Source organism: Abramis brama (assembly GCF_963993115.1).
Source record: "Abramis brama genome assembly, chromosome: 23".
Lineage (NCBI taxonomy): Eukaryota > Metazoa > Chordata > Actinopteri > Cypriniformes > Leuciscidae > Abramis > Abramis brama.
The window spans coordinates 5136220-5153219 of record NC_139985.1 but is presented as its reverse complement, the minus strand read 5'-3'; the positions used below and the strand labels follow the sequence as shown (position 1 = coordinate 5153219).

Genomic DNA, 17000 nt, shown 5'->3' with positions numbered 1-17000 from the left:
ACTATAATGATAGCTATATTGGCTTCAACACCAATGCACTGTAACACTCAGTATAAGCACGCCGCAGTTTTGTCGTCTGCCGTTTTTAATGGTGTTAAAGTTTAAAGTTCGGGAGGAGCACATTCAAATTAACTCGAGTGGAGAGCATTCAGTTAATCAAACGATAAGACCCTCCACCACCCCTTCTCCACACTTTTAGTTCTAACTATTCCTACCACGGGGGAGTACTCTGGGTTCGGGCCAAATTCAGAACTCATATTTACAATTCCGATAGCATGTGAAGGCAGCATAAAATTATCTCTTAAGTTTTCCAGTAGACGATTTGAGAGACGTTCATGTCCAACTTCCGACTAAGAAACTCGTATTTACGATAATTCCGATAGCACGTGAAGGCAGCATAAATGTTCGAGCTCTTTAAAGCAGGTTAGATTCTGATTAGCTGGCAATGTTTTTATTGTTCATCAATCATCATCTTGGAAAAAAACGCTCTGAAATTGATTGCAATTTTATCATTCCTCTGTGTCGGAATCATGATAGTTGTGGACTTCCCTATTCTCATAGAATTAGAATGATTATTAAAACTTTACCATTATCGTTAACATTATAGTAATCATTCTTTACTCTGTCAACAGCGTGTCTCTGATTCTACGAAGTAATGAAATGGACGTTACCATGGGAAACATGCGCTTTGTCATTCTTCTTCATAAAAAAGATGAAGTTTTTCTGTGGCCTGCCATTTGGCAGCAGCCACAAGATGTCAGTTTTACAGGAATTTTAGGTAAGAGTGTCACTAATCAATCATTAATAAGTCATGAATCGACACTTAATCTGTACTTATAGCATGGTCTGTAAATGATGCTATGGTGGTTATTAAACCAACACAAGGAAATAATTACAATGTCTGTGGATAATTTTTAAAGGAATAGCTGATATTAAGTATGAGGAGATCCCAGGATCACAAACACCAACTTTAAAGTTAAAGGGCAAGGAAGTGAAGACATCTTGGTAATCAAAAAACAAACATATAGCTGAACGTCCATAAAACATCCATGTATTTTGGTATTTGAAATTGAATTTTACGTGTATCTTGTTAATTTCAGGGTGATGGTGAGGGACTACAGACGTCCTTCTGCTCCTGTTGTTGGATGTTGGCTCGTACCATTCGAGACTGTTGCGCAGCGGGAGCTCTCTGACTTCACTGTCACTCAGTTGTAGAGTTCAGCAAAATTTAATTTATATTATGTGTTATCATGATGACCTCAATATGGAAATGGTTGAATAAAAAGCTATGTAATTGCCATCTTTGCCATCATTTCCCTCTGCTTTATGGTGCTGGAATTACTCACCACCACGCTATTTCTCTATTGCTCTATGTCTTTGAATGTTTATCAATATGATTTTCTTTGCCCACACACATATGCAATTGTGCTTTAGCTGGAAAATCATGCGTTGAAATAGCAGTTAAAATTGCACACCAGAAACTGTATGTATACATATAGCAACCCTTTGATTGGTGCCTTTCTAATTATTGATTGTGATTATTTCTGTCAGCCTAAAGTATGTATTTTTTGAGGTTATGTCTGATAATAAAATAAAAACAAAGCAGCAAAATTCTACAGAGTGTAAATTATTTACAAATTAGATAATCTATTTTCTTAAAAGCATGCCTCAATATTGACTTTTGAGGGGTTCAAGAGACTCTGATTACAAATAAAGGGGGTGGTTCCTGAATCCGGTCAATAATAGCCAATCGCATGATGTGGACAGGAGTTTAAAGGCAGTGTGTGTTTCGAGGTCTGTTTTCTGAGCAGGTCATGATGGATCGAGCAGCTCTCAGACTGATTCTCTTGGGCGTCTTTCTCATCTCAGCCAGTTCACAACCTGTAAAGAAGGTGAGGGTCAACGCTCAGTTTAAGATGAAAATGATGCGAGTTAAAATTCTAAAAAAGAGATGAATTATTTGTATTTGAGATGAAGGTCCAGACAAATTAGATTTACTTCATTCATGTTGAATATACAATGTTCAAAAGTTTGAGGTCAGTAAGTTTTTTAAAGAAATGAATACTTGTATCATTAAATTGATCAATTTAATGGCATTCTAGAGATTTATAATGTTACAAAAGATTTCTATTTTAAATAAAAACGGTTGTTTTAAACTTCATCATCAAAAAATCCTTTAACATTTTTTAGCATGTTTTTAACTGTTTTTAACACTAATAACAAATATTTCTTAAGCAGAAAATCAGCATATTAGAATGATTTCTGAAGGATCATGTGACAGTGAAGACTAGAGTAATGATGCTGAAAATTCAGCTTTGATAACAGGAATAAATTACATTTTAAAATGTAATATGATAGAAAACCTATTTCAAATTAAAAAAAATCTTTCACAAAGTTACTGATTTTAGTGTATTTTAGATCAAATAAATGCAGCCTTGGTGAGCATAAAAACTTGTTAAAAGCAAAAAATTGTTAAAATTCGTACTGACTTTTGAACACCAGTGTATTATTTTAATTAAGTAAATAGAACTATTGATTTCTCAATAGTTTACACTGAGATGTAGTGATCAAAATGTATTTGTTTTTTAGTCCAAAGGCCTTTTCGAGCAGTAAATATTTGAACAACCCCAGGCAAAAAGGAGGAGGAGCAACCCTCTGTTATATGAACATGTAATTTAATATGACTGTACGGTTTGATGTCTCAACAGAAACAAAATGTGGATATATACAGCTTCTACATTAACTCCACGGTCACCAGTCGCTACGCCACAACCGCTATCACAAGCCGTGTGGCGAATACAGTGAATGAATCTCAAGAGATCCAGTTTGAGGTCAAGATACCCAAGAATGCCTTCATCAGCAAATTCAGAATGTAGGGAAACATGAGTTGTGTTATATAAGTAGTTATATATAAAGTGGTAATGAAGCAAATTTGTCTGCTAATGCAGCTAAACAACAACAAAATAAAGATTTATAAATTATTTTATGCAACATGTCTGAAATAGACATATTAAAAGGATGTCTTTGTCATTTTCTCCATAGGACCATAGAGGGGAAGATATATGATGGTGTTGTGAAGGAAAAGCAGGAAGCTCAGCAACAGTACAGTCGAGCAGTATCTCGAGGAGAAAGTGCTGGACTGATCAAGTACTGGACATTAAAAAAAATAGATCCATGAAATGTGTTTTTATAGCATGTTTAGTTATATGCTGGAATTAATTTCTATTTCAGATCTGTTGGAAGGACTTTAGAAGACTTTAAAACTTCAGTGACGGTGGCTGCTTTTAGTAAAGTGACTTTTGAGTTGACTTACGAAGAACTGCTAAAGCGTCGCCTTGGCAAATATGAGCTACTCATCAATGCCCAACCAATGCAGCCGGTGGCGGACTTCAAGGTAGGAGAACAAACAAAGAGGGAAATAGATAATCAATTAAGCTGGATAGAAAGATCATATTTCTTGTACTCACTTTAGATGGATGTTCACATACAAGAGAAACCAGGAATTTCCTTCTTGGAGGTGAAAGGAGATTTGAGCTCCGATGATCTGGCCAATGCCATCAAAACCACAAGAGCAGACAAAGACGTAAGAGCTTAAAATGAGGGGTAAAACACTCAGCTTAAATGTTCTCATTATGATACTACACTTCAAACAAAGTTACCAAATGACCAAACTGATCATTTCATGCATGGGTGACCTTCTACCCCACTCAAGATCAACAGACCAAGTGTAAAAGCTGTGGAGAAAATGGACTTGATGACCTGCTTATAACATACTATGTCGAGAGACCAAATCATAAGAAGTCATGGTACATTTTTCAATAACGCACTTTATGACAGTAAAATAAATTTGAATGTACTACATATTCAGAATGTACTTTTGTTTTCTCTCAGGTATCAAATGGCTATTTTGTCCACTACTTTGCACCCTCTGATGTTCCACGTATTCCCAAAAATGTGTTTTTTATCATTGACCGGAGCGGTTCTATGAGCGGCAGAAAAATACATCAGGTAAATGTCAACGTCAAGTTCAGCCAAATCAATTAAAAGGAAATAACAAGCAATGCATTTTTTTTTTTTATGGCAAAACCCTAGAAGGACATTTTTGAAGGATCTTACAGCATTGTGCATTTATATGTTAAAATAACAGGGATTTATCCATTGAAATCATTGTGGATTTGCTTACTTTAAATTATTTACACAAAAAAACTTCCCATATCTGGTAAATGAGAATTCAGTCAAAAAGGAGAAAGAATAACTTTCAGGTGTTCTGACAGAAGTGTTTTTCTTTAGATTCGTTTGGCACTGCTAAAGATTTTAAGTGATCTTGATGAGGATGACCACTTTGGATTGATCACTTTCGACAGTGAAGTTAAAACATGGAAGAATGAAGTCCTGAAAGTTATCAAGGGAAACCTGGAGACTGCAAAATCCTTTGTGAAGGAGATCAGAGATAGAGGAGGTGAGTTCCTAACTCTAAATGGGGAGTTAGAAAGTAAGATGTTTGTTCTTCCTTTAGCCACAGACATTAACGCTGCAGTTCTAGCAGGAGTGGACATGATCAATCGACATCCACGAGAAGGAACCGCCTCCATCCTGATCCTGCTGACTGATGGAGATCCCACTTCAGGCACAGATTCACTGACAAACACAAGCTAATGTGTTTTATCCTAACACTAGTTTACTCAGTGTAATTAGAAGACCTGTTAATGAAATGTTTTAGATCTAATCAAAATACATGTAGGACCATTGACCAATTTAGTTATTGTCTTTTTCAGTAAGAGAAAATAATAAGAAATATGAAATTGCCCATTACATTCATTGTTGATTTGATTTTCAAGCATGTATTGTTGGTAGTCTGACTTATTTTTCCTCTCTAACAGGTGAAACTAACAAAGAGAGGATAATGGCCAATGTGAAAGAGGCAATTGGTCTAAAGTTTCCACTTTATTGTCTTGGTTTTGGATATGATGTTAACTTTGACTTCCTGACAAAGATGTCACTGGAAAATGGTGGAGTTGCTCGCAGGATTTATGAAGATTCGGACGCTGATCTACAGCTGCAGGTGAACGACAGAGAATCAGCTGTGAATTCATCCTCAGTGCTTATCTGTTCTGTGTTTCAATGCATTTAAACCCTTTATTTCGGTTTGTACTGTAGGGCTTCTATGACGAAGTTGCCGTCCCTCTCCTCACTGATATTCAACTTAAATACACAGGAGGGACAAACCTTACCAAGACCAGCTTTAACCTGTACTTCAATGGCTCTGAGACAAATCACGGGACAAATCACAGACAACAGTGTGGAGAGTTTCACCACTTAAGTCATTACAGTATCAGTAAGATCATCATGGTGCTTTACAATATATCAAATTGGTAGGGATTGAGTGGGCTGTTTTTTATCGACAATCTCAACCGAGGTCATTATATTGGATATTTGGATCATTGATGATCAATTGTTTTAGTGTTTGAAATAATGGTCACTTTGTTTTCCAAGAAACCCAGATAGCATGTAACAATTGAAACAATGTTGAGTCAGTGTTGATGCGTCAACGCTGATTACATTGAAATGACGTTAGAAAGTGATGTTGCTTTAGCGTCACTCTTGCACCCTCGGTTAATATTGAAATAATGTTCAGATTTAAATCACAAATCAATGGTGTTAATATTGCTTCAAGGTACCTGTGTGATCCCTGGGCCAGGTGATGTCCACAAGTGTGGTCCAGGAGTGGGCTCAGCCAGGTTGATGTGAGGGGGTCTGAGAATTCATTTTCTCAGCTCCCCCATGTCCCAGGCTGGGCTCCTTGGCAGTGTGGTTGAGGACTGTACCCTACAGTCTTCGACCCCCCCACCCCCCCAGAAGCAGACTGAGACCTTCTGCACCAACGGTCATCCATCCGTGCGGTCTCCTTAGTATGCTTCCCGCCGAGGCCATCCTCCCTGCGGGCCCTCCCCTCGAGCCTTCTCTGGCCCCGAGCAGGAGAGGGTTGTGGGAGGGCGGCACCGCCCGTCTCCGCCTCTTAGCCGGCTAAATGCCTGGCTAGACAGCACTCTTGAGAAGGGCAGCTTGCTCGGCGGTGTGGTTGAGGACTGCGCCCAACAGTCTTCAACCCTCCCCTGAAGCGGACTGAGGCCTTCTGCACCAACAGTCATCCGTCCGTGCGGTCTCCTTAGTCTGGTTCCCGCTGAGGCCGCCTCCCTGCGGCTCCTCCCCTCGAGCCTTCACTGGCCCGAGCAGGAGGAGGATACAGGAGGGTGGCACTGCCCGTCTCCACCCCTTAGCTGGCCAAATGCCGGGCTAAGTAGCACTCTCGAGACGGGCAGCTTGGAGTTAGGGCTCAGTTCTTCTCAGGAAGGAGTAGCAGGACCACTCCTTCCCCTGGTGGAGGGCCGGGCGAGAATCTCTTGTTTCAAAAACTGATGCCCCTTCCTCCGAGCCCCAAGAGGCTGTGGATGATAGTACGCGCCGCTCACGAGCCTCGCCACTCTCGTTCCCATCTGTCGCTAGACCCCTGCCAGAGCACGCCCCCGTGGAACGCTGGTCCTTCCCTGGCCTCTTCTGGCAGGATGCGGCTAATGACCGTGCCCCCACACCGGGCCGCTATGCCACCCACGTCCGGGCCGGTCATTCCACTTCACTGCAACACCGAGGGTTTGTCTGTGGTTCGCATGACCCTGCTGCCACAGTTCTTGGGAGCCTGGCTAGAGCTCCCAACCTGTTCCGCTGGGTCGCCCGAACCATCAGGCTCGGCTATGCGATTCAGTTCGCACGGTCTCCTCCCCGCTTCTGGGGAGGCCACTTCACTATGGTCGGTGGCAATGCCCCTATCATGAGAGCGGAGGTTGTCACCCTACTGGCGAAGGGTGCGATCGAGACTGTCCCTCCAGCCGAAATGAGGTCCGGGCTTTACAGCCCCTACTTCATTGTCCCGAAGAAATCCGGTGGGTTATGGCCAATCCTGGACCTCCCTGCCTGAACCACTCCCTTCAACAGGCTGCCGTTCAGGATGCCACAGCCAAACGCATTTTCTATGTGTGTGGCCAAAGGATTGGTTTGCAGCGATCAACCTGAAGGACGCCTACTTCCATGCCGTAGGCTACGTGAGCATGAGCATGAACCACAACAACTAATTACATGCGACACAAACAAGACTTTATTAACTAGACTAAACACTTAAACTACTCTTACACACACACACACACATGCATGTTTACCAAGGGAAAGAGAGTTGAAGCAGAATACAGGAAAGCATTGTTTGAAATTCAGCAATTTTAAAGCCTTGAGCAAACCATCAGGTTCTTACATCTAACACACCCTAAGAGGGGTAGCTTAGGTATACTTAATGTATCAAATAATGAGACTAAGTTTGATATTCGAATAAAACTGTCCTGATGCAATTTGTTGAGGCTCCAGTTGATCTTTGCTGATGTTGTCTTGATGAGAGAGAACCAGTTGGAGTCAGAGGATCTTTGGTGAATGAAGGCCACCGCCTGGCACAAACTTAGGGCTCCTTAGAAGACTTCTAGCTTAGCATTTAGCTTAGCATCATGTTCACATTAGAATTTCTCAGAATCAGGGGAACCGGGTGATCTTGTGATCAGTGATCTTGAAGATCTTGAAGATGTCACACCCTCAGGATTTGAGTGAGCCAATATGAAGTTGTTACTTTGGAAGGAAACTTTACAGTCCTTTGTTCTAGCAGGGTATTTGAATATGTAATTTGAATTTGGTTCTGTGAGAAGAACCTTCAAGATTCTTCTAATACTAATGTGTCACAGAGTTAGCAAAATGTAATGTAAACGAACAAATATAGGGAACGAAAATTGGAGTTCATAGATACCAAGCATGCTACATGTGATTTTAGTTAACCATGCAATTCTGAAACATTAATTAAAGGGGTCATATAATGGTACATGCACTTTTACAAGTTGATTGTACTGAAATGTGTGTTGTACACAACCATCATAAAATGATAAAAATCCATCCAGTGTTTTTTTTTTTTTTAAATCTCCTTATATGTTTTCCTCTGTCTCAAATCAAGCTGTTTAAGTGACGTCACAAGATCGGATGCCCCTCCCACGATTGTTGATTGACAGCAGCGTTTCAACTAGGGATGTCCCGATCAGGTTTTTTTGCCCTTGAGTCTGAGTCCGAGTCATTTGATTTTGAGTATCTACCGATACCGAGTCCCGATCCGATACTTCTATAATACATAAAAAAAGAATAAAGAAGAGCGAAAAGCAGATCCAGGATGTTCCTTATTTTTTATTTAATTCACCTTATTTTAACATTCAATAACTCTGTTAACAAACAGAGCACTTCTGTGAGGTAGCTTGAACAATCAAGTAATAAATAACATAAATTCTTCACTTTTGGACTTAGTGCAACAGTAAATATAAAAAAAGTCTAATATATAAACAAATAGCACCTCAACTTAAAATACCCAGCAGGCATGTAAACAAATAAAAAAATAAAAGTGCCATAGTGTTTGCAAAGCCAGTAATGTGCTTTTAGGAACTGCACTCGCCGGTTTCACACTGCAGGCGTTAGCAGAGCGTGCAGCCCGTATTTTTTTCGGCGCCCATGTTAACAGATTAGAGCATTCACACCGCACGCAGAGGCGGCGCGGCAGCGCGTAGCAGGAGCAGAGCAGGAGCAGCTGTGCCGCGATCGTTTCAGCGCCGAGTCTATTTTTGCTGCGCCGCTTACACTGAATTAAAGTGACAATGCATTGATCATGGCCAAAATACACCGCAGTTTTATCCAAAAAGTGCACTGATGATATCTATTGTGTTTTAAACAGTCGATCAAATGACCAACAGCAATTTAAAAAGAAAACAAATGTCCAAAAACAAACTTGTTGCCAGAACAATAAAAACAAAGATGAACCAAAAGTTATATAAATGAAATTATTAATAAAATAAGCTTCTTGACAAGTCTTTTCTCTTAAATGTATTTGAAAACGAAATAAAGCAATGCCAACTTATCCATTATAGAGTACTCTGTCTGTACACACACCGCGGTTCAGCCGCGCGTGACAAACGCTGCCAGTGTGAAAGCAAAACGCGCGTGTCCTGCTCCTGCTCACCATACGCACATGCTCCTGCGCTGCTTACGCTCTGCTAACGCGTGCAGTGTGAAACCGGCGTAACTCTGTGCCACCGCATAACTATAGATGTGTTAAAAAATAATGAGAATATCCGAGTCCTGATCGGGAGGTAACGTCTGATTCCGATCGAGTCTGAAACCACGTGATCGGGCCCGATTTCCGATCACGTGATCGGATCGGGACATCCCTAGTTTCAACCTATGGTTTCAACACAGACCCACCTTCGCTCGTGAGCGAGCTGTCATCATAGTCCACCGTTGTTGATACGCTGGAGCACTGTCTATGAGCAGAATGGTGTCTAATCGATTGTGGTGTTCTGTTCTTGGGTGCAATGAGGAACACAGCAGTCATTTTGATGTTCCTAAATCCGAACCGCTGAAGACGCAGTGGCTGAGTTTTGTTTTAGAAAATATGTTTTCGAATATTAATATTCCTCACGATCAACAGCAATGCTTTCATGTTTGCGTGAATCATTTCACACACCAGACTTATACAAACGAGCTGGTTTTGCTAAGAAGCTGCTCCTGAAAAAAGAATCAGTACCAACTGTTCGTGTTCCTGCTGCATCTCCAGAAGTACTGAAGTGAGTGTAACGTTTTATTAACCTTTATATTAATCTTTGCAAATCGCTTGCACGCTTCACTATGAATGCAGCTAAGGTTTACACTCAGGGTACATTATGGCATGTTTTTTATGTACGACGTTCTCAGTATAATTCATAATCCCACATTTATAATGAACAACGCGTTATAGTTATTGTGTTATTATTAAAAACGGTGTACGCATAGAACAGAGGGACGGGGTGAGCAAAGCTCATTATCATTTAAAGACACATGCACTTAAACGGCGTGCTAAAAACTTACAGTCTATGGCTAAAAACAGAGCTTTTTTTGACCAGGTAAAATGAGTGTTTTCTTACAATACTAATGAGAGTTTTTAATTAAAGTATATTACAAACTTTTAATTTAGACCCTAAATAATCATATTAGCTTGTACAAAAATGGCATTATATGACCCCTTTAAAGAGTTTGAATGAATACATTGGCCAAACTCTATAAAATAATAATAATAACTAGATTAAAAAGTTCGTTGAGACAAACTTTAAGTTGGCTTGAGAAAGTTTGGACCAGAAAGTTTGAAGAAGTTTAAAGTAGTTTGCAGTTTAAAGTAGTTTAAAGTTTAAATTAGTTTAAAGTTTGAAGTAGTTTAAAGTTAAAAAGGTGCTAGGGTGTTTCTAGTGGGTTGCTAAAGTGTCCTGGGTGGTTGCTAGGGTATTCTGAGTAGTTGCTAGGCAGTTGCTATGGTGTTCTTGGTGGTTGCTATGGTGTTGCTAGGCGGTTGCTATGGTATTCTGGGTGGTTGCTAGGGTGTTCTGGGTGGTTGCTAGGTGGTTGCTATGGTATTCTGGATGGTTGCTATGGTGTTCTGGGTGGTTGCTAAGGTATTTTTGGTGGTTGCTATGGTGTTCTGGGTGGTTGCTAGGATGTTCTGGGTGGTTGCTAGGCAGTTGCTAGGGTATTCTAGGTGGTTGCTATGCTGTTGTTAGGCGGTTGCTAGGGTATTCTGTTTGGTTGCTAGGGTGTTCTGGATGGTTGCTTGGCGGTTGCTAGGGTGTTTTGGGTGGTTGCTAGGGTGTTGCTAGGTGGTTGCTAAGTTATTTTGGGTGGTTGCTAGGGTGTTCTGGGTGGTTGCATTATTGTTTATGTTCCTCTATTGTACGTTGCTTTGCATAAAAGTGTCTTCTATGTAAATGTACAGAAAATATCATCTCCTCCAAGTCAGGATTTTTTTTTCTGTGCCCTATACAATAATATAGTCAGGCTAATGAAGCCTATAGGCTACAACTGACTCCCATAGTTAACAGCATTAGTTAAGAGATTTGTTTTCCTTGAGAAAATGTGCCATGTATTGTAGGCTACCTGATATCCAAAATAATCAATATTGAATCGAATCGAATCGGAATGGAAATCGAATTGAATTGCAAGCTTGTGAATCGAAATTTAATCGAATTGTGAAATTTGTGTCAATACCCAGCCCTAATCTCCATACATAATAAAGACATTAATAAAGTACCTTAACATTTGGATTCTACCCAAGAGCATTATAACATGTCATTTTGTCTTTCAGCTGAAGCTGCCCTGAGCTTGAATGGGTCTCCTGCCAGGGCTTCCAACTAATTCTGGGACCGGGTCTCTGCCTTGTTCTGTGTCTGAGCCGGTTCAGACCCAACAGCCCTGCTCTCTCAAAGGATCTCTCTCCTCCGACAACATCTACACTGCTCTACAGGGAGAAGGACATGGGCTGCGCAGCCAGCCTGGCCAAGGTGACTTTAACTCTGATTTCCCAGAAGTCGGGCTTTGTAGCACACTGTGAATTATTGATTGATTTTAGAAGATTATCTAGTCAATATAATTTGATCACCCACCTGCATAGAAAGAAAAATATCAGGTGAAATTGGCATTCAATTAATAATAATAATTTGTTACGTTTATATAGCGCTTTTCTGGGTACTCAAAGTGCTTTACATAGAAGGAGGGAATCTCCTCAACCACCACCAATGTGCAGCATCCACCTGGATGATGCAACGGCAGCCATATTGCACCACACACCAGCTTATTGGTGGAGAGGAGACAGAGTAATAGAGCCAATCAGTATATGGGGATGATTAGGAGGCCATGATGGACAGTGGCCAATGGGCAAATTTGGCATGGATGCCGGGGTTACATCCCCACTCTCTGTGGTTAATGACCACAGAGAGTCAGGACCTCGGTTTAACATCTCATCTGAAGGACTGTGCTTTTTGACAGTATAGCGTCCCCATCACTATACTGGGGCGTTAGGACCCACACAGACCACAGGATGAGCACCCCCCGCTGGCCTCACTAACACCTTCCCAGGAGGTCTCCCGTCCAGGCTCAACCCTGCTTATCTTCAGTGGGCAACAAGTCTTGGGCTACAGGGTGATATGGCTGCTGGTGATTACATTGACAACGTTATGAAATTTTAGACATGCATGTGTAAAATTTTCTATGAAATCCTTTTTCTTTAAGTGGTTTGTAGAATCCTCAAGGTGAAAATTTAAGTCAAGCAAATTCAATGGGGCTTTTACTTGAATGCTTTGACATTAACAAGTTGAATTACAGCCAGATTTATGAATCCATTAAAATAATGTTTTTTTTTCTTACTTTTTCTCTCACCTCTGCACTTCTGTCCGCAGGCTGGCCTCCTTCTCCCCAGGCGTCTGCACAGGTCACCTATAAATCCAGCAGTAAACCACGCGCTAGATTCCTCAGTGGGCCTGTTTCTCTGTCCATCTGTTTGTATCTCTCCTTTCCACCATTTTCCATGTCATATCTTGGGAGCCCCTGCTATCTTTCTCCCACTCTATTCTTCTCTTCTATCAATTATTTATCAGTATTCATGCTTCATTTTTAATTATCCTGTTTTTCCATGCTGTGTTTTTTCTTTCCTGATTCTTTCTGAAGAATCTGTTTATCCCAACACAATTCTGTTTTATTCAATTGTCTGTTTTTTATGCTAATGATGCTTCTAGATACTTTAACTAGTTGCGCAGCTTGACAGTATTAATCTCACTTTAATTTAACTTTTGCGAGCCAAAAAAACAACACTGTGACTTTAAACCTTGTACACAATGTTATTTCCAGTCTATTTTCAGTGTTACTTTTTATTTCAGTTCTAACTTTTAAACAATAAATGATATGTTCCACCTCTTTATTTGTCTCTGTGTGCAGCGATTTTCTACAGAAAACTAATTTTAACTTTTCTTTTTATAGGGTCAACCCTTAAACGCCTGTTTCTAGGTAAAGAATGTGGCAGCAGTAAGTATTGTCTTTTCTTCATTTCAACATACATACAACATAATTTCAAAATACAATTTGCCTCAGCTTAACACTGTTACTCCAACTGTTATCTGGGATATAAAAAAACTAAATTTCACTCTATGGACATATTGCAACCACCATAATAGCATGGGCCTAAAACATATTTAATAAAGTATATGAATGCAAATGCTTCTATTTAAGTTACATTTCTTAGAGAGTTGCAATTCAAAAAGTGTCAGCTCACAGTTTATAACACCTCAAATATCACATTCTCTGTGTTCTCAAAAGGGCAGATTGAGCTCTATCACCCCCTTGAGTACTTGTTACTGCTGTTGTCAGCTATGTATAATTGGACACACATTTGCTATATGTTGGCCAAGCACACGAGTATTTATCTTGTTTTTGACACAGTTGACTAATTTTACTTAATTTTAGAGGTGTATTAATAATCTATTTATAGTTAAAAATAATTATTTAAAGGGTTAGTTCACTCAAAAATGAAAATTCTGTCATTAATTTCTCACCCACATGTTGTTCCGAGACTTTCGTTCATCTTCGGAACACAAATGAAGATATTTTTAATAACATCTCAGTAATTTCAGTTTTTTATTTTTTAAAGAGACAAATAAAGCGATCGTGTCTCATCAGAAAATTTGGACTAAACCGCTCAATTCATATAGATTATTTTTACGTTCTTTTTGTGACCTTTTTGAAGCGTCAAAGTGTTCGTTACATAGCTGTCAATGGAGAGTACAGACCTGGCACAGATTTTATTTAAAAAATATCTTAATTTGTGTTCTGAATGATGGAAAGTCTTAAGGGTTTGGAACAACACAAGGGTGATTAAATGATGACAGAATTTTTATTTTTGGGTGAACTAACCCTTTAATATAATTAAAGAAGGTATGGATTGCATTTCAGCTCTTTTTGTGCTATTCATACATCTCAAACCAACTTGTTTCATAGGATCTGGAGCAGCATCAGCTGCTTCTAATCAGTCCCCGATGCCTCCTGGATCAACTCCTCCTCCTCACCAGCCAATTGGTCTCGCCCAAACACAGACCAATAACAGCAACAACAAGACAGATGATGCATTCACACAGCAGCTTCAGAGACTCATGGATAACTGGGCAGAAGGGTTAAGGCATCCTTCACGATCACAATCCCTCAGTCTAAGACCACAGCAACTGACCCGATCCAGGATCTGGAGCGCTATAGAGGTGAGATTATTAAAATACTCCCTTACCAAATATTAAAGGGTATGAAAAACATTCTGACATTGTTTACTTACCCTCGTGATGCCATAAAATTCTTCAAAAAATCTATTATATGGATTCATACTGGTTTGCAATGACAAGAGGATGAGTAAATTGAATGATGACTGAAGATTCACTATTTTTAAATTGTGATGATGATGTTATGCCTCTTCAATGCTCAGGTTAAAAAAGGTTGGTGCTAACTAAGAAAGATATTCTGTGATATCTTGTCTTTAGGCTCCGGTTTCATCAGAAAGATTGAATGCTTCCCAGCTGCCTCTTTCATGGCCGCAGATTGATTTCCATGCCCCTGGGATGGCGACTGACACTACACAAGTACTCCAGCGCAGTTTTTTGGTGCCCGGTAGCTCGTACGGAAAGATACTGAATGCCCAACACTTAGACATGGACTACTGGCCAACAATGACTGGCAATCTTAACCAAGAAGTCTTTGCTTTCCCTGCTATGCACTCTCCTTCTTGGACAGCACCTTCTTCCCCCAGCGAGGTTCCTAGTTCTAGAAATAGGACCATGTAGCTTTACCATCACTGTACCTATTCTTCTTACTCTGTCGCCAAAAATACTTTAGTTTCTTTAGAGTGCTGGTTAGGCGTTTCAGTGTGCAGTTCTATCTGTTGCAGTTGCTAGCATGTAGTCGTTTACAATGCGCATGTAGTAATCCCACTTGAACATGTAAATATTCAGGCCAACAATGTAGACATATGTGATGAATCAGTTATGTACATTGAGTATTATTGTATATATTCATATAGCCTATGTAGCATAACTGAATTTTAGCATAGGCATATGTACAGAACGTATATTTTTCATCAAAATTTGTTTAGCTTGCTTGTGTTTGTGCAGAATCAATTTCCTTAACAATTTGAGCTGTACACATATGTACATGCTATAAGGTAAAATGCTTAAATTTGGGTAGATGTGTATAGATACTGTTTATAATATCTTCTGTAAATATAAGCTCTATCTGCATATGTGCATAAACCTGACATGTGAATGAAGTTGAGGTTTAGGTTAATCAGTGGCTTGGGTTGAATCGTATCACATCACAGCTGGGTGAAAACACTGGAGCTTGGAGCGATGATCATGACATCACTGTGAATTTTTCACTACGTCCTGCAGCGATCACTAATTTCACAATGAACTGGTCAACAAAACACATTATCGTATGCTAGAAAAGTAACGACCATGAACTGCACTGAGAAACAAGAGAGAACTTTAACAGACTGTACATTTCAGGTGACCAAGCCTGCAAGAGTGCCTTGAACAGCAACTGCAGACTGTGCTGCGTACCAGCCAATGTACCCAGGGTAAAGGTGACTGCTATTAATCTTCTGTTACCAAGCATAATACCAACTAAATTAATGTTTTCCCCACCTGCAGTTTATGATGTCCTTTATGGATGTTTATAAAATGCATTTCAACACTACATGGTATAATTCAGTTAAGTTTTTTTTTAAGTTAAGGTGTGTGCATTCATTATTATGAGGATATTGTTCTTTTGTCATTTTCTACATCATCTGATACAGTAAAAAAGTACATTGATTTAGAGGAAAACTGTTTTCAAAATTGTAATGCGGTCAAGTGATCTTTTGAATAGAAGAATCTAATTTTACAATGAATGAAATGATGAGCTAAATCAGAGATCTTCAATCCTGCTTCTGGAGGGCCACTATCCTGCAGAGTTTAGTTCCAACCTGCTTCAGCACACCTCCCTTTGTATTTTCAAGCGATCCTGAAGAGATTGATGAACTGATTCAGGTGTGTTTGATTAGGGTTGGAACTAAACTCTGTAGGACAGTGGCCCTCCAGGAGCAGGATTGAAGACCTCTGAGCCCAATGATCTCCGCTGGCGCGGTCATCTGTGGTTACTGCACAATCTTATAGCACAATGCCATCTTTTAGATCTCAATGCTACTGTTTTTCCTTAATAATGCTAATATTTGACTGTCTAGACTAGAGTGTTTCGGAAGACACTGACTGATGCTTTGCAACATTTAAAATCTATACTTAAACTTACAAATGTTCTGTAGAAAGACCCATGATGAAGTACTGAAACCTGGTAAAATCTGCTCATATACACTTTCTATACTTGTACAACAAATTATTAAAACAGGTTAATTTTTTTTAAATGGTGTTATATATTTGGAAGACTTAGTGACATTAGGTCTCATCTTGCGCTAAGCAGAGGTGTAGGCAGGTCATTGTTTTTGTCATGGTAAATGGTGCTCTAATGTATCAGTCTTTATAACTTTCCTCAAAGTAAACAACCGTAAAGCTAATATCGAGAGGCGCAGCAGTGTTTTGTTTGCTAGGTTAATCCACAGGACAAAACGAGAAGTGCCATGCACCGGGCATAGAAAAGTTGTATGCCTACATACTTTTGAATGCTTTCATTTGTTTTCTAGAGTAGAAGGATATCTGGAAGACAGGTAGTTGCTTATCGCCTCGATGCAAAGCAAGTATTTCAGTCGCTTCTCTTCATAACATAAGGATCACGCCCAACATATATTGTGATTCTCTGTTTATATGGAAGGCATTTTCTGCCAAATTTAAATAAATAAATGATTAAAATGAAAATTAAAACCAGATTAACGATTTCAGAAAACAGGCTACGCAAAATATGTGACAAAATTGAGAATGAAATTAAATCATTTCATTTTCACGGTGACAGTGCATCATCCCTGTCAAATTGAAAAATAAAATGCAATTGGTGATTTCACATTTCATTTTCACTACAGTTTCAAGGCAAGAAAAGCCAAGCGTGAAACTACAAAT

At 39.6% G+C, this 17000-nt stretch overlaps 2 protein-coding genes across 2 annotated transcripts in view; both read left to right on the top strand.

Annotated features, from left to right (window-relative positions):
- LOC311074582 (inter-alpha-trypsin inhibitor heavy chain H3-like) overlaps positions 1 to 17000 on the top strand; it is a gene marked incomplete at its 3' end in the record, with an annotated part of 156012 nt that overhangs the window by 37961 nt on the left and 101051 nt on the right. The gene's annotated exons all lie outside the window — the stretch shown is intronic.
- LOC311074571 (inter-alpha-trypsin inhibitor heavy chain H4-like) lies at positions 1733 to 15651 on the top strand. Its single transcript, XM_084101278.1, has 15 exons — positions 1733 to 1892; positions 2709 to 2872; positions 3043 to 3147; positions 3232 to 3394; positions 3473 to 3583; positions 3713 to 3763; positions 3892 to 4008; positions 4291 to 4627; positions 4881 to 5062; positions 5158 to 5335; positions 11234 to 11429; positions 12324 to 12422; positions 12901 to 12945; positions 13915 to 14168; positions 14442 to 15651. Exons 1-11 carry the CDS (start codon positions 1815 to 1817, stop codon positions 11281 to 11283), a joined length of 1536 nt encoding a protein of 511 aa, XP_083957404.1. The 5' UTR covers positions 1733 to 1814; the 3' UTR covers positions 11284 to 11429; positions 12324 to 12422; positions 12901 to 12945; positions 13915 to 14168; positions 14442 to 15651.

Excerpts from the sequence above, each read along its gene's own strand:
- LOC311074571 (XM_084101278.1), top strand. The coding sequence starts at position 1,815 with ATGATGGATCGAGCAGCTCTCAGACTGATTCTCTTGGGCGTCTTTCTC. Across the intron at positions 3,148-3,231 it reads GAAAGTGCTGGACTGATCAA|ATCTGTTGGAAGGACTTTAG; the intron begins GTACTGGACATT and ends TTTCTATTTCAG. Across the intron at positions 3,395-3,472 it reads AGCCGGTGGCGGACTTCAAG|ATGGATGTTCACATACAAGA; the intron begins GTAGGAGAACAA and ends TACTCACTTTAG.